Genomic DNA, 22,201 nt, shown 5'->3' on the forward strand with positions numbered 1-22,201 from the left:
AGGACCAAATGCACCCGGCCAGCTGGAACTGGACCAGGTGCGTGCTGCAGAAGGGACACTGAACATCCCTGACCCACGTGACAGGCTTGCCCCACTCGTGGCAGGCAGAAACCATTTGCCTTGAAATGAACCTCCTCAGACCTGCAGGGAAATGCCAGGTTCCTGGGAGGGTGAGGCTGCTCCCACTAGCCGCCTGTGCTCTGATTTCTCACTCTTGCTTCCCAGGAGTTTCGCGTCCAAGTCCTCACATCGACCACGGAACGGTGGTGCTCGGTCCTCGGCTACGGGGACTCTATATAACAAGAGATGAGGGGAGGAGATACTTGTATGAGGATATCATTAGGATCCAGTGCAATCCTGGATATGGCTTCCACGGTGACGATTTGATTTTCTGCGACAAAAGTGGCAGCTGGAGTCCTGCAATACCCCAGTGTGTCCGAGGTGGGTATAGAAGGGAAAGTTCTGGTGGTTGGAGACCTCCTGTTCCACAGGTGTACTGGAGTTGCTATCTGTGTGTGTGTGTGTGTGTGTGTGTGTGGGTCCTTAGTGTTGAACTGGCCCAGACTCCTGCATTCTCACTCCTATCCCCTGCCCAGGTCAGAAACATAAGAGTGTGACCACAACAGTGGTGTACAATCCACTCGGCGGATATAGCGTCATAGTTGTAAGGGTCGGAAGGGATCTCAACAGATCATCGAGTCCGACCCCCTTGCCAGTGGCAGGCAAGAGCGCTGGGGCCATATGATCCCAGCCAGGTGCTTGTCCAGTCTCTTATTAAAGACCCCCAAGGTAGGGGAGAGAGCACCACCTCCCTTGGGAGCCTGTTCCAGATCCTGGCAACCCTTACTGCGAAGAAGTTCTTCCCGAAGTCCAACCTAAATCTGCTCCTTGTCCGTTTGTGGTCGTTGTTGCTGGTTATTCGAAGGGGTGCCCTGTAGGTCTGTGCGAGTAGGCAGCTATTCAATCCGGCTTCAGATCTAGCCACTTCGGATGCCAGGGATCTGATCCGGAGCACTGGACCGGCTTCCCACTTCGATCTGGACAAAGCGGCTCCGAAGCTTCAGCGCTGCCTCGGAGATCCGTCTGTAGGGTATAATGGGGAATCAATGAAATATCTCCAACTTTGTTGTTTTTTGTTTGATTTGGATGAAGCTTGCTGGGGTGGTAGTTGATGTAGAGAGCATGAAGTCTGTCAAAGTTCAAGAAGATCGGTGCAGGGGTTTGGGGGAAACTTCAACCCAAACTCATGAAAGCAAAATTCATGTTGCGCGTATGTGTTTGTGGCAGTGCACTGTGTGTGCCTGCCACTTCAAGGGCCTGGAGTTGGCAGCCACCAGGTGCCTGACGAGGGCAGCCTTTTTGGAGACAAGGGTTGCCTATATAAACAAGGCAGTTTGGCTGCTGGAGGCCAGGCAGCAACATTGCCTGGCTGGAGGGCTGCTGAGAACAACCCGGAGGTAAGGGGGAGCTGCATGGGGATGGCAGGAGGCTCCTGGTCCTGGGCATGACCTGAAACTGCACCGTGCCAGGAGTGGGTGGCCTGGTGGGGCTGTCAGTGGCGCTCCCAGGAGCCCCCAGGAAATGCCAGGCCAGTTATCACCCAGGTGAAAGGCAGGTCGGGGCGCCTTAACCCCTTGCCCCCACCACCACCGGGTGGGTTACCCTTGTGTGTTGTTGGAGGGGCCCAGAGGGCCTGTGTTTGTGAGGGGCCCAGAGAGGGTGGACCCCGAGAGAGGGATTGAGTACAGGGCGTGGTGCTGCGGTTGCCCCTGGGAGATAGGGAGTAGTGGCACAGTGAGGCCCGGAGACAGAGTGAGGGGCTAGAGACCCAGCCCAAAGGGGAGAGTCCCCTTGACTGGCCCAAGCTGGGGCCAGGTCTAGGAGAGTCAAAAGGGCCAGGGGCCCACCGCGAGGGTCACCCAAGAGCCGGAGGCCTGGGGTCCCGACAGGTCTGGAGGTGGGCCAGGGCAAGTGGCCGAAGGTCCCGGGGGGACCACACCCGAGAGGGGAACATGGCTTCGGGGGGGGCTAGGTATCCCAGATGATGGCGGAGCGGCCGCCTGTGTGTGTTAAGGCGCAGCGGGCTGAAAACTGCAGGGGTGGTGGCCCCTGCTCACGCCACGAAGTCTGCCTGCCAGCTTCAGTCCAAAGGCTTGGCTCCTCCTGGCTAGCAAACAGTGCCTGTACTACTAAAAAGTTACTAGTTTAAACTTTTGACTTGAAAAAACTTTGTTTTCTTATCATTCTCAGTGCCTGCGTGCCCATCCCCGCATATTGAACACGGGACACTGGTATCTAGCCCTGAAATGGTGCATACGCCTGGAAGCACTGTTGAGGTTCGGTGTAATGCTGGTTATGTCCTCATTGGCCCCAACTCGATTGAATGCCAGCCTGATGAGACTTGGAAATCTCCAGTACCCTTTTGTGATAAAGGTGAATATAAATGTGACTCATTCCCCCACTCCCCAGAACTTGGGAAGAGCAGCAAGAAGCCAAATCTGCTTCTAGCACTCGTATGAGGAGGTGTTGTTTCAGAGGAACTGCTCCACGTTGAAGTGCTGGGCAAGTGGTGGGTATTATCACCCATGCCTTCTCCCGCTGACGATGAAACGTGGCAGCTGATGGAGCTCCCAACCGTCTTCCACGCACCGCAGATCCCGTTCGATGAGCTTTCCTCCTCGTTATCAGACTAATATTTCCTGTTCTTTATTTCCTCCTCTTAGTTCTGGCTCTACCCGGTTGTAGTGTTCTCTGTAATTCCCACAGTTTCATCCGGCCGGGGTGGAGGGATCGGCCTGTGCATCAAGGAGTTGTCTGGAGGTTCGGTGGCAGGTCGGGGGTTTGACCCTGGAGGTTTGGGCGCTGGCGCAGATGACTGTGGGAGCAGTCAGCAGCTCCGATGGGCAGACTTGATCTTGCCAGAAGCTGAGTGTCATCCTGAAGGGAATCTGCCCGCCATATAAGCGCCAAGAGCTGGATACTCCTGTGACTGCCCTAGTTTCCCTGGAGCCTGTCCTGACCTTTGGTCACACCAGTATGGGGCCTCTCCAACCTGCCACCTTTACTGTCTTCTCCATTTCCAGCCTGCGGGCCCCCTCCAGATATTAAGCGAGGGCAGCATTCTGGCGGCACCAAGGAACATTTCTTCTATGGCTCGGAGGTTAAGTACAGCTGTGCCGAGGGCTTGTCACTGATTGGAGAGTCTTCCATCTACTGTACCTCGGGCGAGGACTTAAATATGACCTGGAGCGGGCCTGCCCCGCGCTGTGCAAGTGAGTTTTCCTGTGTTGCTCTTGGGGACCGGTGTTTTAGCAAACGGGGCTGAAAATGAGCAGAGCCCTCCGCCCGTCTCAGCAGCTCCCCCTGTGTCGTGGGCTGTGCAAGGGGAGATGGCTCTCTCTCATCCCCGTGGGTTGGGCGGAGGTATTGCTGGGGACAGCCCTCATCTTCATAGCAAGCGTTTCAGCATTGGCAGGACTTCCCTGCAGTGCGGGGGATGGATGGTGTCCTTGAATGGCTGGACAGCCGTAAGCAAGGAACTTGCTGGACTCATATATACTGATCTCACGTGCAGCTAGAGAGCATCTAGGGAAGTGCCCCACCGAAAGCGTCCATTGAAAGTAGTGGATCTCAACCTTTTTAGAGACAGGACATCCCCAGCTTGACTCCAGGCCCACCTTGGAAAATACCAGCGCTTCATTTTCACTCTTTCTTTGCTTATAGAAAGATAACAGAGCAGTTTTTCTGTTGCAAAGAGCTGAGAATGCCCACAGCTGTGGGCTTGTGTTTGAAATCTCTGGGGTTATCTTGTGGATCCTGCTTGTGAACCTAATGGTGATAGCATTGCTTGGCACCCCACAGCACCCTTGAAAGGAGCTGAAGGCACCCCAGGGTACTGTAGCGCCTTGGCTGAGAGTCGCTGGGCTAAAGTGTCCCGTGTCCCCTCCTGGGAATGTCTCTTTCCCACACACAGAAATGTTCACAACAGTGTCAGTTCTCTCTTCCTCTGGGCAACCTGCCTTGGAGCCCCAGGCCTAGTTGGTGCTAGAGCCTCATTCCCACCTGTTGCTTCCCTTGCCCAGCTGATGCATCTGTCAAGGTCTGGTTTCAAAACAGTTGCCTTAATATCATCCTTTTAGGCATGCAGTCCCCTTTGCAGACCATATTGAGAGAGTATGTCAGAACAGCCTGTGACCTGACCTCTCACCGAGAGCATAGGCTGGAGGTAATAGTGTTGAATTGTGTTCACCCACAAACCCACCGGGCTTACAATTGTAATTCGGCTCTGCTCATCTTCCCAACGTCTTCCCAGCTCTGGTACAGGATGTCACAGTCTTCTGTAACTGTCCAAGGAAGTGAACTCTTTCAAAAACCTACAAGAATTCAGCTAACATTTAAGATAAATTGCCAGCCTGAATGGTCTCGGTGTCTATTGTTCCCTGTTTTAGTCGTGAGCCTCATGTCTTGGTTGTGTATCCTCAGTGGTTCGCTGCCCCAGACCAGTCATTGAAAATGGACGAATGACTACCAGCAGGCATGTTTTCCTATATGGCACCACTGTGCAGTTTTCCTGCAGCAAAGGCTACATGATGGATGGGAGCAGAGAGAGCCAGTGCCAGGAGGGCAGCATATGGAATCCACCTCTGCCGTCTTGTCGTCTGGGTAAGTCTCAGTGATCACCCACTGCTCCGTCACACGTGTGCAGACCCTGAAGAACGGTGCCTGCAAGGGGCAGATCAGGGACATGGAGATGGGGAGAGAGAGGGGCCTCTGAACACAACCCTGAGAGCTAAGGACCCTCCCTTGCCTGTCCTGGACGCAGTGTCACTTGGAGTTTGTTCATCAGGTAAATGGAGGCAGTAAATGACACGCCTTGAAGAGGTGTCAGGAAGTTAATGTGCAAAGTACTAATTATCGCTAAGCCTGCATTCCCAAAGCTGCCCCAGCTGCATGCTGCCAAAAAAAAGCACCTGCGTGTCACAACCCAAAGTTGTGATTTGTTGTTTGTGTGTGCTTCGGCACTGCTAAACTATTTTCCCGCTAAATTGCAGCTTCTTTGCACGGTAGAGTTTTCTGCTGCAGAAGAGAACCCCGGTGCAACGGAGAATTTCCCACCAATTTGAAGCTTTCTTTGCATGGTGCATTTCTTTTGCATTCAAGAAATGCTCGGTGCAAGGAGTTCCCGCCACTTGTATGAGAATTCGTGCCACATTATTGGCCGGTTCTAATACATGCACACGTGGCGGCTAGCGATTGGCTTGCTAGCCGTATAAAGAGCTTGGGTGGTTTCCGCCCAAGTCGGAGAGAGAGAAACTGGAGAGAGAGAGAGAGAAATTGGAGAAGTCACCAGGAGGAGGATCTTCACGCTGTGTGAAGATCTCTAAGCGCTGCGGACCCTTACGGACCCAACGCGTCTCTTAAAAGGCAACAGAGGTCTAAACAGCCTCTGGCCTCTCCCCGTCGCCGAGCGCAATCCTAGACATATCCCTTTCCTGTATACTAAAGATTCAAACCCACGGAGCTTTAACAACTCCGTGGGAGGGAACCGAACCGAACCCGCGGAGCTTCAACAACTCCGGGGCTAGAACGAATTTGTCGTAGTCCTCTAACGAGGATTTAAGCGGAGCTGTGCCTGGAAAACTGTCCAGCCTACACCGCGACCATCTTTGGTGTAAGTAAACTATCTTTAAATCAACCACTACACGTCTGTAACTAATTCTAGCTTGCCGCGGTCTTCTCCGGCCCCGCGTGCCCGGGCTGCTGGCCACAGCCCGCGTGCGCAAGATGGGCCCGGCTCGCCCCTGGCCCGAACACTGCAAATATGAAAAAGCAGGCATGATTGATCACGCATCATCGCATGATCTGTCCACATCATCATCCCCCTTTTACAGGGGAGGAAACTAGAGCGTGGAGAGCTGAATGGCTTGTTGAGGCCCTGCAGCGGTTTAGGCAGTGGCAGACTCGGTGTTTTCACCGCTCAGTCTGCCAACAGCTAAACCCTCGTGTAAGAAGGGAAAAAAGCACGCGGTCCCAGCATCCAAGGCGAGTGCTCTGCCTTATGGAAAGCTAGCGTTACTGACTGATATGCTTTCCTGTTTGTGGAAAGAGCCTATTCTTGACCCTGAGATACCCATGCTTAAATCTGCAAAGCTGTGCATATTTGCTCTGTAACTGAGTCAATACCAGCAAGTAGAGTCCTAAAAAATGAGGGTGGAAGGGACCTCAGGAGGTCACATCTAGTCCGACCCCCTGCTCAAAGGAGGACCAGCCCCAACTACATCGTCCCAGCCAAGGCTTTGTCTAGCTGGGTCTTAAAAGCCTCCACTGCCTCTGTGGGTAACCTGTTCCCGTGCTTTACTCTCCTCCCCTGGAGAAAATTCTTCCCAAGATCCAGCCTAAACTTCCCTTGCTGCAGCTTGAGATCATTGCTCCTCGCTCTGTTCCCTGCCAGCACGGAGAATGGCGAGGGCTCCTCAGGCTCTTGCCGTGTGGCGTTGGTGCCTAACAGAGGTGTTGAAAGAGAAGCGGGCATTGCAGTACAGAAAGGGGCTTGGTGAGCTCTGCCCGGGAAGCGCAGGCATCCACAGCAGGGGACGGGGTCGCGTTCTGCCCCTCGCTGAACTCATTTCCCATCTCTGCCTATTTCCAGGCTAAGTCAAAGCTGCTGTAGGAAATACCCCTGTTTCAGGCATCCTGCCTTTGCATCTTCTCGTCCTCTCACTGATGTGCCGCCTGTCGCACCTTTTCCTTTCAGTTCAGTGTCCAAAGCCAGACCTGCGACATGGAGCAGTGACGGGCAAGCAGGTTGAAAAACCGTGGTACAGCATGAATGAAACCATTACTTTCAGCTGCCCTGAGCACCACCGATTCTTAGGGTGCTGGCATCTGTTTACGACTGACACGTGGACGATCACTTGTTCTGCTGACGGCAGGTGGACAGAGATCCCCAAATGTGTAAGTGCCCTAGTGTGGTTGGGTTTTTCCCCTGGTTCTGGTCTGGCAATCCCCAGCTTCAGGGCTTGTGATGGGCGTTCGCTGACGGTCAGGAAAGTGGTCTTCCTCTTGTGAATGCCTTACTGGTTTCTGAAGGGCTTTTCCCACCCTCTTCAGCAGTGGACATTGGGCACAGCTAAGGCTGAAGGTTTTGATTGGGGTGTGATTGTGTTTCTGCTGGGTCTGGGAAGCCTCACAGGTTCCTGCCTGGAGGGTCTCGCTCCTCTGCTCAGCATCAGACCAATTGCCCCGTCTGGGGTCGGGGGGGGATGTTTCCCTCTGGCCAGACTGGCACAGCCCGTGGAGCTTGTTGCCCTTCTCTGCAGCGTGGCGCACGGTCCTTCTCCTAGGATCCTCAGAACTTAATTAAGCAATTGTTTCCCTGTCGCAGCAGTGAACGGGGCAAGGGCAGTGCCTTTGTTCCCACCGCTGTTACCTGTGGCATCTTGTCATATCGTCCTGGCGTTGTGCACTGTCATTGCATATGAGGGTTTAAAATGGATGCTTTCAGTTAATGGTTGCCTGCTAATGCAGGCTGGCCTCCATGTCTCCTGAGCCCCCTTCCCGTCCAGTTGTCCTGTGTTTCTAATTGCCGTTACTTCTTACCTGCTCACTTCATTCAAAGATGAGCGTGGAGGGAGCAGCGCATGATATAATGGAAAGGAGGCAGACAGTGTTTTCTTCCTATGTAATACCAGCTCCACTAAATATATAAAAGGTGTAACATGTGGTGGATAAAATTAGCAGCCAGGCAGGAGAGCTTGTGTGTTCATGTAGTCTGTTCCCCCGGCGCACTGGATGTAGCCAATATTATGGCCATTTAGTAAGCAACTTCCAGTGTATTCAATGCAGCATAAATGTGTGGGAAGACCATGACTGCTGTGTAAGGAGCTCAGTCCAAGTGTTTTGATCCTGAAGGTCGCTCAGGACCTCTCCCAAAGGTGCTTAGTACTGTCAACTTCCAGTTAGCTGTAGGAAATGAGAGCGCACAGCACGCGCCAGAATGAGGCCCTGTCGCACACAGGCAGTGAGAGACGAGCGCACGTTCAGTGCAGGGTCGTGGCTGGGACAAAGGAAGCAGGTGTACCTGAGGAGAAGCCCTTGCATCCTGCAGCAGCATCATGTGTCCTCTGTTTCTTTTTTCTTCCAAAAAGGTGAAAGAGGAAGAGGTGGATAAGATGGCGTATGACGTTAAGAAGTTTCGGCAGTGTGATAGTTCTCTGTTACAAGTGAGGATCCTGCAGGAAATGCAAAACCTGAAGCTGGAAGTCAAGAGCCTGAAGGACAAAATCAAACTTTTACAATGAGCAGCACAGACGTGTGACCCGCATCAAACCAATCACAGCTTCTTTCGATTCAGTTCATGAGATCGGGGTGTGCAAAGCAGAACTCTTTCCTGATTTCACAGCTTGTGCTAATACTCCGGGTAGGCCTGAGTGCAGTGCCTGCTGCATCCAGGATTAGGTTTTCTCATGCCAGTTGTTTAGGATTTTCTTGCTCCTTCCCTCCTCTCACACGTCTGAGCCTCCCAACCACACGATAGGTATTTTAGATCACGCTCTATCTTTTAGGGGGAGGGGCAGGTGGTTAATCGAGATTTGACTGAATTGCATGGAAGTAAACGTTTAAGTGAGACACGGTTCTGATCCTTTGCAAGTGGAAACTCACACTAGCAACCTTCCCTCTTGCAGACATCACACAACCAACCGCTGCTCGTATTTAATCGCAGTGAATTAGAACCGATATAATCGGTGCATTTTAAGAGTGGCATAGATGTCGCTGTGTTTTACTTTGAAAACACGAGGGGTTGCAAAACCCAGTCTCTCTCCTAGAGTCTGGCTTTCAAAATATCTGCAGGTTTCCTGCCTGCTTTTTATAGAGCTACATTTGATTGGCACCTGATTAGATGTCTGTCAACACCATGCACACAATAAGAGTACGTGGTGAAACTTTGCCTGCACAGGAAGGATGAGATGAGCTATTGTCTCACTGCCCAAGAAATGAGAGGGCTTTTTTCTTGCCTGCACCTTTGTGATTAAGTTGCTTTTTGGTCACTCTTGCATTCCAATAAAATGCCATTGCATTAACACCTGCTTGTCGTGGGTTTGTAACTCTTGTTCCATTTGCTGTGAAGCGGAGAGATGCCATTGTGTTTTAAGCAATGGGTCTCTTGATTAGGAAGAAAGCACTAATAGCTCCAAAAGCCTGGGCAGAAGTTGCAGCGATGCCTCTAAGGGCTGAGTGAGCCGTAGAGACTGGCCTGGCTTCTCCCACCTCAAGCTGATCAGGGCTGAAGTGATGGGTAAGGCAGCGTATTCGTGAGGTATCTACCCTTTCACCGCGGGTACCAATTTGATCTATGGAGAGACGGGGGGGAACGCTGGATTGCAGCACCTCCCATCTTTTGCCACTCTTGAGAGCCAGGGATCACGCAGTGGTTACACCTCTAGGGTCATGAGAGTAGGCGAGGTGATTCACAGCAGGGATGTTTGGTCTATCAAATAAGGAGGAAGGAGCCTTTAACAGCCTCCTGTGTGTGAGAACTCCTGGTGGCTTGAAGACGTTGTTCTGGCAGGGGTAGAGCAGGAGGAGAGCTGCTTTATCCCAGTGGTGCTATGTGTGTGTGCCCACATGCAGGCCATGCTGCATTCCCATCCCGGGAGACACCTTGGCTGTGCACACCTGGCACGGGCAATGCCTTGCTCTGCACACAGCACCCCTGGCAGCAGCAGCATGTGCATCCCACAGTGGCTCTGCCCTCCTTCATGCTCTGCTGATGCAGTTAGGGCACCTGCAGCCCTTTGTTACTGCCCCAACCACAGGGATGTCCAGTGCTTCCCCCTGCAACTTATGTGCTGCGGGCACAGCAATGCAAAGGGAACTGGGCAGCACACAGGCCCCCCCTTGCCTGTCCAGTCCCAGGGCTGCAGCACGTGTTCCTGCTTCCCCTTTCTGCATGTGCCCACCCCCAGCGAGAGAGAGGCAGGCTCCCCGTCGCGTGGCGCTGTGCTCAGTGTGAGGGGAGGCTAGTGCCCTGCCAGGCAGCACCCTCACTGGCAGCCCTGCTCTCCAGCCTTGGCTCTCACCCAGCACCATGGAGGCATCTCTTTGCAGGTCCTGGCAGCTCCTGGGGACATTCGTGTTTGTGCTGCTGCCAATGGGGGCTCTTGGTGAGTTGGGGGTCAACCTCGCTCTTTTATATTTGTCTCCACCTTCCTCTCCTGTCGCCCTCCCCACTTGTGTGGCTCTTCACCCATCTCCTGGGCGGGCGCTGGAGCTCCTGTCCAGATCCTGGTGTCTTGCCTAAATGCCTCCTGCAGTTCCCAGTGTTCATGGGAATTTGGGTCACTTAGACCCTGAGTCCACCAAGGTCTCCTGCATGTTTGTAATTGCTTTGGCCTCCACGGGTCCCTGACAGGTTTGTCGCAAGTATGTGCTTATCCTGAATGACGGGCAATTAGTCTGCCCACTGGCTTAGTCTGAACAGCAGCTTAACCATATTATAAAAATGCACCAAAATGAATGCGTCAACCAAACAAAGGTGCTTCCCAGTGAGTCTTTTTTGGCCTCTTTCCCCGTGCGCATCCTCCTCCCACAAGGAGAGAACTCACGTTGGGGCTGCATTGTCTTTTGCTGTTTGGTAGCTGGTAGCTAGCAGTGTGTGAGATTAGTCACAGGTTTTGGGTTTTTTTAGTCAATGATGTTGCTACTTTATATAGGGCTCTGTGCAAAGGAACTAGGAGACTTGCCTCTCGCAGGGACTGCAGGTGAATAGCTGAGGGTAGGGGTGGGAGACGGGACCTAGTCAAAGTTGTGGTCTGCAGTGTGGAAGCTGAGATCCTTCTGAAGAGCTCTGCCTGGAGATGCCTGGACCCTGGGGGGCGAGATCATATATGGGTCCCCGGAAACACATTGTGGAAGACGAGGTTCCTGTTCTTGTTGCTGCATCGGTTTGGTGATGCCCGATTCCTTCCCACTCCGACAGCTGGGATTTGGGCATGTTTTTCTCCTGCCCAATTAAAGCGCTGCCCTACCTTTCTCTGATTTTGTGCACATTCTTGTCTGTGATGTTGATCCGTGACCTCTTTTTGAATGTGCTTAGTTCTTCAAATGAATGGAATTGAATCAGGCACGCACTATACCATCATCTGCCTACTTTAAGGAGATACTAAGGTACCAAGTAAGCAAACAAACCCTTATTTGTTCCATCTGATTTAATTATTAAAAATCAAAACAACACTTTCAGGTGTCCTGGCAGCTGATCTTCAAAAATCTTGATTTTTTTAGTGTATTCCTTCATTTTATGATTGCAAGTAGAATTTATTCTCCATACAGGGAGGACCACTATTGCTGACTGTCTAGAAACAATAACTTGAATTTTGTGATGTTAGTACTTTGCCTTTTTAAACCAATGCCAACCAAGATACTGTCTATCTTCCAGATATCCCTCATGTTAGTACCTTTTGTATAACTAGAATAAAGGCGCTACATGTATTTACAACAGCTGAGAAGCTGATCCAGGATTGAAGCCACCATGGTTTCGCATTGAAACCCATTTTACCATTGACTTAAGGAGAAGGCAGGGGCTAGAACTACAAGGATGAAAAGGCAAAATCCGGTCTGCAGTGCTTTCAGCAGGAGTTTTGTCACCTGTTTCAACAGGCCTGTGATTTCTCTACAGCTATGTTTCTTGCACGTGCTCACAGAGGAGGTATAGTGCTCTGTGTCCTCATGCTGGTTTTTCTTCTTTTAAAAATTTTTTTTTGAACTCTTAGAGAGCTGTAAGGAGCCACCTAACATTCCTCATGCTTTCCAAAAGAATTACGTTGGCCAATTGATTCCACCTGGGACCGTGGTGATGTATGGCTGCCACAGGGGTTACGAGTTCATCAATGGAATCACCCAGGGGCGTGTTACTTGTCTGCAAAATTTTACGTGGTCTGAAGTACCAAACTTTTGTCAGAGTAAGTATGTCAGCCTTTTCCCTAATAATCTTTGTTATAAGTGAGCAGAATTATTGGCTGTTATGAGGCTATACATCTAATCAGCAGTTGGATACTGGTGAGCTAAGAAAGGAGGATTGGGCAGTCACTGCTTTTTTTCTAGCTACTTTAATTGAACATGAAAAATCAGGACTGTAGTTCTCCATTGGGGGTGATATTTGTTGCTCCCATCCTTTCAACCTGGGTACAGCACGGTACTCGCCGGGTGGGTGGCGCACAATCGTTCTGACCGGTGATGACCAAATGTCCCCAGCCAGCAGCATTGGACCGCGTGCCTGCTACAGAAGAGGCACTGAGAGTTCGTGACCCACAGGACAGGCCTGCCCCATTCGCGGCAGGAAAAAGAATTGACTTAAAAAATGAACCTCCTCAGACCTTCCGGGGAAATGCCGCCTCCCTGAGAGCACGAGCCTGCTGCCCCCGGCACTCCGGCTCTTATTCCTCTCCCTTGTTCTTGGTGCTGCTTCCCAGGAGTTCAGTGTCCACCTCCACAAATTGCAAATGGAACGTATGCGCCGCTGCCGAAAGCTGGAGAAGAGAAATACGCATATGAAGATGCTGTTACCATTGAATGCGATGCCGGGTATGGCGTCAATGGCTCTACTCAGATTCGCTGCAGACACGATGGCTTTTGGGATCCCAGAATACCTGAGTGTGTTCCAGGTGCGTATAAAAGGGGAAGCTGTGTCACTGGGAGATCTCCTCTTTTAGGAGCAGACAGACAGCTTCCCACACTATAACTCTTGCACTGTGCTCAGATCTTTCCAAACACAGAGAAAGAATAGGGTCTCTGCTTTAAAATCCTGAGAAGCCCTGGGTGATTTCAGATCACCAAAGTCAAACACTAGGAAACAATTCTTCACCTCCATGGAGCAGGTGAGTACAGAGATCTTTTCATCCTTTTCTCCCCAGTGCAGCAGAGGCCCTGCAGACATGAACCCTGAGGGCTGCCAGACTTGCACAGATCTAGTGCACAGGGGCACACGCTCTGGGAGGACCACGGGCTTTGCAAATGTGCCATCAGGAACCCCCGAGTTCCCTAAACGGCCTTGTTCCCTTTTTGGAGCATGCTTAGCATCTGTAAATGTGGTATTTTTCTCTGTCATGTTCCAGGTTGTGGGTCACCCCCACGTGTTGAAAACGGGCAGCACAGCCACCCAGGCAGGGGATATTTCTCTACTGGATCCTCGGTGACATACAGATGTCTCAAAGGTTACAAGCTTGAGGGAGAGGCCTCCATTCACTGCGAGACTGGTGATGATGAAGCTGCTGCATGGAGCGGCCCTGTCCCGCAGTGTGCAGGTGATTCATTCTGCCTTGCTCTACAACCCCCTGTGTCACAGAAAGGTGGAAGAGACTGGTGAATAGTCAGCTGCAATAAAACCTCCTAGGGCATCCACATTCTGCTGTGCCACTTGTGATCCTAATGAGCCCTAAACCATTCCAACAACCTCTCCCCTGAGATGCATGCTCATCTCTCCTCTGGTGCCTGCCTATGAGATCCACATCCCAGCTGATGCTGGAGCTTTTTATCCCATAGATTTCCTTCCCACCTGCACTTGACCTACCTGTTGGTTCCTGGTCCCCAGTCTACCCATCCCGACAGTATCCCTTGCAGCATGCAGTATTGATGCGTTTGTGGGAGCAGTCTGAGCCCAAAAAGTGGGAGACACCCTCTTGTCCTGACTGAGCAGGGACACGAGGGAACAAAGGCCATCTGGTCCATGGCATTTAAGACTGCCAGGATAGTTGCACGTGGACTTCTCCTATGCCCTTCTGTGTGTAGGTTGAATCCAAATGCTGAGCTCTGGTGTGATCCGTTCTCTGGCACACCAGCTCTTACTCTGAGCAATAGCAAGGTAGGAGGAGGACATGTGCTGCGATCAGAAGGCTGAGAAATGGAGACTTTAACACTTGTTCTGCCCTGATCTTTTTCTGTGGTCTTGGACCAGTAGCTCTACTTCTCTGCCAACAGTTTCTCCGTTTCTCCATCCCCCAAGTAATGTTACTCCTTCTTGCCTGACCCGGGTGTGGGTGGGGAGGATGATTGTTGTTAGATGTGCCCAGCAACCAAAACCCATGCAAAATCTTTCTGACTTGGTGTCCTGCAGCGGTTCAGTGTCCAGCCCCACGTGTTGAGAACGGAAGACTGAAATCTCCACTCAGCCAGAATTATATCTATAAGAGCAACATCACGTTTGAATGTGATCCTGGGTATGTCATTAGGGGGAGCGAAATGATTTGGTGCCAATCTGACACTAGGTGGAGTCCTCAGCCACCAGTTTGTAGCCTGGGTAAGTATAAAGGATGGGGTCATTTTTGTTACTTCTATACTAGAAATGCATTTTTGTCACTGATTTTTATCAGTAGTTAAATGCAGCAATGCTCTTTTATGTTTCCATCTGCTTGCACATGGCCATATAGGTTATCTGTCTTCAAAAGAGACACGTACACATAAATGTTGACATTATCCTTTTGGGTGCTGAGTTTGGGTTCCGTCAATTAGTTTTATTACTGATTATTATTGATTATTAGTTTTGCCTCTGATTTAAATGAGAGGGTCTTGTGAGGCTCTGATGCCCGTAGGGCGCAAGGAGCCTTCAAGAAGTACAGTAGAAGTAGAATTTTATAACAAGACCATTGTTGGATTGTGTCTCTTCGTAAAGGGACAAATCTTATGGTTAAAGTCATTGTGTGATTTGCAAACAAGGTCACATTTTGCCACTTGATTTCAAGCGTGGGCTGACCCCACACGCCAGCTGCCAGGCTTGTCGCTGCTTGCTATTTGTTTCTTGCACACGTTTTGTGCTCAGAGTAGTAAGTATATTTAGGCATGTCTTGATGAGGGCAGACTTTAAGCCACTGATTTTTAATGGCTATGTCTCCGCCTGCAATAGAGGCTTCTTCCTCAAAATGTTTCACGGTTACCTGTGGGTTTAATAGATACCTATGTTTTTCTGCATTGCCAGGTAGCTGCTTCTACCCCCCAGTCATTGACAATACTAACCAGGTTCCTCGAAAAGAGTTCCCGGTAGGGTCTGCAGTCACCTACTCCTGCAGACCCGGTTACGCCTTGATCCCTGGAGTAATTCCCAGGATTACTTGTCTTAGCAATTTCACATGGTCCAAAGTCCCGGAGTTTTGTGAGAGTAAGTAACGCCTCTTTTTTTTTTAACCTTAATTGTCTTTGTTTTGACTGCTCTGCGATCTCGGCACTGGTTTTGGGAGCTATTTCTCCTAAGACCCTTGGGGCTGGATTTCCAGAGGTGCTGAGCACTGGCAGACCTCTTGAAGTTCTGGGTGTTCAGCACTTCTGATGATGAGACTGTGTGCAGGAGTTTATATGTACTGGGTACATGGTGATAGCAGGGCCAGGTGACAAACTGAATTCACTATGCAACTCTTCTCCTCACCACAGTCTTCTCTCTGATCCCTTGTGGGTGGGGATGCTTCAAACGCACCGGACCTCTGAGCAGCCTCAAACACTTAGAAACATATTGCCAACTAGTCTTTCTCCCCGTGTGTAGCATTTCCTAGCCTCTCAGCCCTCCTGGATTATACTGACTGAGGCCTAGGGTGATTCTGAAATACCGAATAAGATTCAAAATCTTGGAATCATAGGGTGGGCTGTGTTCGGCTCTGCAACTATAAATGGGCTGATGCCGCTTACCTTGTAAACCAAGAAATGGGTGGATACCTTAAATCATCAGGAAGCCAGTTCCTGCCTGAGGCAGGCAGGTGGATAATGCAGTCCCTCTGGGGCTGGACATGATGATCTTGTGGGGTTCCTTCCAGCCCCATTGAGTCATTGCACCCTGTTTCATTTTGATAAAAAGCCAAGCTCTTTTAGTCACCTCTTGAGGCCTCTTCCATCCTTCTGTTCATCCTAGCAGCCCTTCTCTGCACCTATTGACCTGTGGATATACCAGGGTCCGTCAAAGGTTTCGGATCCTCCCGGCAAAAAAGTCTCAATCATAGAAATCTTCTCTACTGCAAACCTTCCCCCACCCCATCGTAAAATATTTGTCTGCTGGTGTTTCTCAGAGCTGTACTGTCCAAACCCAACCATTGAGAATGGAGAACTGATCTCGGCCAGTAGAAAGGAACACACGTTTGGAAACCGTGTCGACTTTAACTGCCATTTCGGCTACGTCGTCAGAGGCAGTTCCTCGGTTCACTGTGGGGGTGATGGGACCTGGCATCCTCCACTGCCCTTCTGTGATAAAGGTAAGTAAAAATGAGTGCACTGGGTGGGAGAGGGAGGTCAGCTCAGGGGTTTCCCTTCTTGTCTCATCTCCAGGGCTTTTTCTAGCTCAGGACTGAATGTGTGAGTTGCTGCAGTGCGCAGCCCTTTTTCAGGGGATGATTCTTGTATCGCTTGGATGTTGTTTTCAGGAGAATTTACCGCTCCCCCCAATTTTCAGTCCAATATTTCTTTTACTTCATATCCTTCCCTTAGTCTTGCTTCCACCGCACTGTAGAATTCGGCGCGGTCTTTGTACTTCATTGTGCTTGGGTGGAGAGCGGCAGGGGAGACTGCCCTTCATATGGAAGAGGAGGAGCTGTGGGAAGGTTTGGTAGCAGGTCAGGGGCTAAGCCACCGGTTGAGGGACTTGGTGGCGGGGTTCATAAGTGACAGGAGGGTCAGGTGCTTGTTCAAATGATCCTGGGAGGTGAAGGGCCCATTTGCAGACTGGGGGCCTGATTCTGTAAAGAGCTGAACATCAACTTGAAGCAGATCTTCCCACAACATAAATGCTGGGTGTTGGATTCTCCTGCAACCTCCTTGGAGCCAGCCCTGCCTCTCACCCAAGTCAGCAAGAGTGCTCTCCAGCCTGACATCTTTGCTTTTCTCTTCCCCATGTAGTCTGTGGCCCACCTCCAGCTATCACCAAAGGCAAGCACTCTGGCATCGGCCAGGGGCATTACTCTTATGGATCAAAAGTCACGTACAGCTGTGCTGAGGGCTTATCCCTGATTGGAGAGTCTTCCATCTACTGTACATCAGACAATGGGGTAAATGTGACCTGGAGTGGCCCTGCCCCACAGTGCAAACGTGAGTCTTTCTGCATCATGCTACATTAAACAAAGGTAGTGACTAGAGATCGTGCTGTGCAGGAAGATCGGGTGGTTATCACATTTGTAGGAAGCAATGATCTAATGCATTCCTGGGCAGAATTGCACGGATGCATTCCTGATACGGGAGGTGTGATGTGCAGGAGGAAAAAGAGCCCTTGGGAGTTAAAGCCCATATGCAGAATCCAAACAGAGCATCTTGTTCAGCAACCCTGGTCATGTAAAAAGAGTTCCAAGTATAGCAGAACTGGAAAAAGCATGGGAATGCCCCAGCCAACTTGACGTAGCAGTGGGGAGAAGAGCACGGAGCAGTGTTCTCAGTCATGCCCAGTGACCGTATTGCTTTTTTTTTTTTTATAGTCCTAGTCCAAAACAAATCCAATGCAGGAAGAAACAGTCTGCAAGCTTCTATAGATATAAAATACCTTCTTTAAATACAAAGGTCTATAAAAAAAAAAAAAAAAGTTAACAAACTGTGATGTTCTTGTGTCCCCTGAGTCTGGGTTACCTTAACATTGACATCTGTTGACCACCCTCAGTTGTTCGCTGCCCCATGCCAGTGGTTCACAATGGAAGGACAATCAGTAACAGAACTGCTTTTCTGTATGGAGCCACCGTGCAGTTTTCTTGCAACAAAGGCTACAGGATGTATGGCAATGCAGAAAGTTGGTGCCAGGAAGACAGTACATGGGATTCTCCTGCGCCAACTTGTCAGCCAGGTAAGTATCGATGCTGACCAGCGATATGAGCAGGGGTGACTTCCCAAGCTGCAGGGAGCCTCCAGACAGCCCTTGAGTCACTTTGACAAGGATCAGCCCTTCTCCAGCTAGACTCCCTCAGTGACCTGAGTTTCAAGCTTACCATATGCTTGGATACATAGGTTTGAAGCCACCGGTGCTGACCTGGCCTTTCCTCCAGCGAAGATCAATACACGTGGTCCCAGGGTGATTGCTGTGCCTGTAGGGAGGGAAGGAGTGAAGGAGCTGATTCCCAGAGATCTCCTAGATTTCAGGCCTAACTCTCATTGGCAGTGAAATGGGAGCTTCACGCTGAAGCCCATTGTATAAACAAGAGTTTGGGCCCAGGTCCCGTCTGCTTTGTATGGCAGCAGAAGGTATCTAAGTGTCTGTTTGAGGTATTTATAGAGAACCATCGACTGCAGCATATGATAGACCCTGGTGATGCTGCCACAAAATACCTGATAGACAAAGGACTAGATGGGATTTCAGTCCAGCCCTTCCTGGGCTTCTTTCTGGTAGGTACTGTACAGGTGCAGCTCCAGGTCACATCAGCATGTATTCCTCACTGAAGCGTAGATCCTCTTCTCTCTCGAGCGAGAGACTCGTTGTGGATCTGGTGATGTTACGTGGGGCTTATTTCTCATTGAAATCAAAACAGCCGCAGTGAAATCAACCGTAAGGTGGGAGGAGAGGAGGGGGGATGGCTTTGTGCTAGAGGCAGCAAGCAGCATTTGTGGGCTATCTCCCCCTTCTCTTCCTGATCTGCCTTCTGTTGTGCCTCTTCCTTTCAGTCCAGTGCCCAAAGCCAAAAGTGGAAAATGGAAGAATGGTCAACCCCACGAGTGAAAAACCGTGGTACAAAGTGAATGAAACAGTCTCTTTCAAGTGCTCTCCGGGATACCAATTTTCAGGCCATTGGTACCTGCCTGTAACTGATACTTGGAAAGTTACCTGTTCTGCAGATGGCAACTGGACAACGTTCCCCACGTGTGTAAGTGGCCTAGTGTGGTGGGATTTCTTGAGGCAGTCTCTGCCCAAGGTCTAGCATGGGACAAGAACGGTCTGAACTGTCCTTAAATATGTTTGCTTCATTCAAAAGATGAGCTGCATGACCAGGCAGGAAGAAGTGTCATGGATAAGATGGAAAGGGAAAAAATACATTGATCTGTAAGCAAAGAAATCCCTGATCTCCTCCCTTAATTTGAGAGGTTTTCTTCATTTTGTAGTGACAGCTCCAAGCAAAATACAAAATGTATCAAATTTGGTTGATAAAACATCACATCAGTATAGGGTGTGTGAGCATGTGTGTGTTCTGATTTATTTGAAACCCAGTACAAAGCCAATATGATGACCCTTTAATGAGCAATTTCCAATGTGCTCAGTGCAGCACAGATGCATGAGAAGGCATGGTTTCTGTCTAAAGCTTACAGGCCAAATGTCTGATCCTAAATGTGGCTGAGACCCTCCCCAGAGGTGCTTAGTACTGCTGACTTGCATGGATATGAGGCCCCATGTCAGCCACAGATGGTACGAGACAGCAGTAGCAGCCTTAGGGGAGGGCAATCCGGTCTACTGCCTGGGGCCCCAAACTTCCTAAAAATAAAAATTAATTGCACTGAATATTTGTATTATCAATATTGTATTAAGATTCTTTCGTTGCAGTTTCATGGATAGGGCAAAGTGAAATTGAAATTGGAAATGTCCGACTTGCTCATAGATCATCACAATTTAAGCCTCGAAGGGGCCCCAAATGAGTCTCTTGCCCAGGGCCCCAGCAACCCTAAGGCCATCACTGGAGGCAGGCATGTGTAGAATCATATCTGGATGCAGAAAGAAGCAAGTGCACTTAAGAGGGTAATAAGCCCTCATCTTCTGCAGCATAGTCACATACCGTCTTTTTCCTTTCTTTTTAGAGAAAGCAAGGCAGTTCTGCCATGTGTGATGTGGTACTTGACAGCAGAGCTGCTCTGCAGTGCGGTGTGCCCCTGGTGCAACTGAAGTCCCTGCTGGAAGTCCAGAAACTGTATCTGGAGATTGAGAAGCTGAAGCGGGAGATAAAAAAACTAGGATAAATACCTGAAACTTGCACCCAAGTCATAACACACTGAGCCTTCTTGGGATATAGTTTGTATAACTGCAGTGTCCATAGGAGGATGGGAACTGATTTCATAGTACGTGTTAGTGCACCCAGTAGGCTGAGGAAGATTAGCCAGTAGCTGAGGGAGCAGATTATATTGAGCCGAATGCCAGTAGTTTAGAGTTTTCTGCTTTTCTGACTCTCCTGCTTTCCTGACTCTCCTGCTAGTGAAGTGAAGTCCATACTCATGAACTAGGTATTTCAGGTTGTGCGGTGAGTTTTTTGTGTGGAATAGTAAATAGAGTCAAACTCAGATCATTTGTTCATCTAGGAAAACGTACCAAGCAAGGAGAACCTGGATTGAATTGCAGGAAAGTAAACATGCAGGTGAGATGAGCTTTGGACCCTCCTTAGATGGAGGTTTACATTGGCCAACCTCAGTCCTGCGGATGGCCCAGAATTCCTGTATGCTCAGCGTAACCATATATATTCAATGCTTTTTGACATGCATATGGGAAATAATAGGGAGTGTGTGTTTGACTCTCTGATTTCTGCTAGCCTTCAATAAAGTTTTGGGCACCACCTTTGTGATCAAGCAATATTCATTCGCCAGCAACAAATAAAATTTTAAATCCAGCATAAATCCCATTCCCCCTCGTGTTGTTACTGGTGCCGATATGATCTATGGAATAATAGGGGAACATCCGATTCTAATATTTCTAATCTCCCATCTTTTGCCGCTGTTTAAAGAATCTGGGAGCATGGGGTCGCATGTACATTGGGTGTAGACCAGCCAGTGGAGGCTGCTGTGTGACTACGAGGACATTTTTGGCCTGTAGCATAAGTAGGGAGGACTTTTCGGTAGCAGCCGCCTCTGTTTCAGAAGTCATTCCTGTTTGGAGCCCATCAAAAATGGGTTAGTGCTTCCATATTGGATTAATTTTCCTTGCAATTTGTCTATGACAGAAAAATAGCTATTTGGTATTCCCTTCCAGGACTAAATCTTAGCTCTTCTGAGAGATACACAGCTGTAGTTAGAAATGGACAGTATCTCCTATCTGCCTTCCTAATGTTATCTGAGCATTGCTAGCTAATCAGTTAATGTTTCCTATTCCATTTTTTCAGACATACTGACTATGAAATCCTTCTATTATTTTCTGAGCCAGCTGGCTTCCTTGATGTACATACAGACATGTAGCAGCTGGTCCAGCAGTACTGAAGTCATTTTCCGTCCTTCAGGAAAAGAGCAGGGCTGAGTTCCTTTCCAGACTAAAACCCTGGGCTACAGAAAGCAGGAGGAGCTGACAGAAACAAAATAGCAGCCATTAAATAACAAATGATCCCAGAAGTAGACCCAGAAATGTTCCCTACATGCAAGTAGTAGGTTGCTGGATCACTTAAGGGCTACTGAATTCTACTGCATAGGGTTTATCCTCCAGACAGTGCAAGTAGGGATGAGTTCATCCCAGCAACTGCAAGTTTGATGTGCTAAATGTGCCTAAGCATCTTTCCCGAGAGCTGAAGAAAGAAGTGCCCTCCACAGCAACACGCATATGTGCCCTTTCCCAAGGGTAGACTCTGCGATTACCGGGGGGGGGGGGCTCAGAATTGAACCTGACCTGTGTTTTGCTACTTTTGAAGATATGCAAGTCTGCTAACTCGATCACCACACTTCAGGGAAAATGTATGGTTTCTTTGCAGATGAGTACCACTAGATGCTGCTCACTCATAAACCGTTAATCCAAGTCTCTGCTTGCTGCTCCTCATGCGGAGTACCACTTGCCTGTGCCAGCTGCTCTAGGTACTAATCATCTGCACCATTTCAGATGAAGAAAGGAGAAGGAGTCAGGCTCTAGTCCCCAGCCCAGTTCAGTTTGTCTACTAAGATGCATTCCCTTTCAAGAGCCTGCTTTTACCACTGTCAACAGTGAAAGGTCAGTGAGCAAAGGCAGGATTAACAGTTCTGTATGACAAATGCCACATATTGCGTGCATGTGTATGTGCTTTCATAAAATGGTTTAACAATGGTATTTATTAACATTGCTAATTAAAGCCACAGCATAACCTCTGATGAAGCAACTCTTGCTTACAACATCTGCATCTCTGATTCAGCTAGTATTTGAGGCATATCTCCACCTGGCTTTCTGTCCAATTAAATCCAGATTTGTAATAACAACAGCGTGGGTTCAAAATAAAAGGAGTGCTCAGCATGGAGCAGTGTCTACAGAGAGATGCAGTCTTAACCCTAACAAGCTTTTCTGTCTGTTGGTCGGGCTTGGGTATTGCTGCACTATCCAGTGCTTAGGTCATCT

The 22,201-nt window shown here is 49.6% G+C and overlaps 2 protein-coding genes across 12 annotated transcripts in view; both read left to right on the forward strand.

The window, feature by feature from the left end:
• LOC132244902 (complement receptor type 2-like) overlaps positions 1–9,080 on the forward strand; it is a 47,601-nt gene extending 38,521 nt beyond the window's left edge. For 9 of the 11 annotated variants that reach the window (XM_059717670.1, XM_059717672.1, XM_059717669.1 and 6 more), the window contains 6 exons: positions 226–441; positions 2,251–2,433; positions 3,084–3,272; positions 4,483–4,662; positions 6,755–6,954; positions 8,148–9,080. In XM_059717670.1, the coding sequence (XP_059573653.1) occupies positions 226–441; positions 2,251–2,433; positions 3,084–3,272; positions 4,483–4,662; positions 6,755–6,954; positions 8,148–8,300 (1,121 nt within the window). In that variant the 3' untranslated portion in view covers positions 8,301–9,080. The remainder of the gene's footprint in view (positions 1–225; positions 442–2,250; positions 2,434–3,083; positions 3,273–4,482; positions 4,663–6,754; positions 6,955–8,147) is intronic. The other 2 variants (XM_059717671.1, XM_059717677.1) reach the window with 2 other exon arrangements.
• Positions 9,081–9,950: 870 nt separating this feature from the next.
• On the forward strand, positions 9,951–20,471 carry LOC102559514 (complement receptor type 1). Its single transcript, XM_059717693.1, has 11 exons — positions 9,951–10,163; positions 11,769–11,957; positions 12,468–12,659; positions 13,110–13,298; positions 14,108–14,290; positions 14,966–15,145; positions 16,041–16,223; positions 16,864–17,052; positions 17,612–17,791; positions 18,604–18,803; positions 19,726–20,471. Exons 1-11 carry the CDS (start codon positions 10,088–10,090, stop codon positions 19,882–19,884), a joined length of 1,920 nt encoding a protein of 639 aa, XP_059573676.1. The 5' UTR covers positions 9,951–10,087; the 3' UTR covers positions 19,885–20,471.
• Positions 20,472–22,201: the final 1,730 nt, after the last annotated feature.

This window comes from Alligator mississippiensis, chromosome 14 (assembly GCF_030867095.1).
Source record: "Alligator mississippiensis isolate rAllMis1 chromosome 14, rAllMis1, whole genome shotgun sequence".
Lineage (NCBI taxonomy): Eukaryota > Metazoa > Chordata > Crocodylia > Alligatoridae > Alligator > Alligator mississippiensis.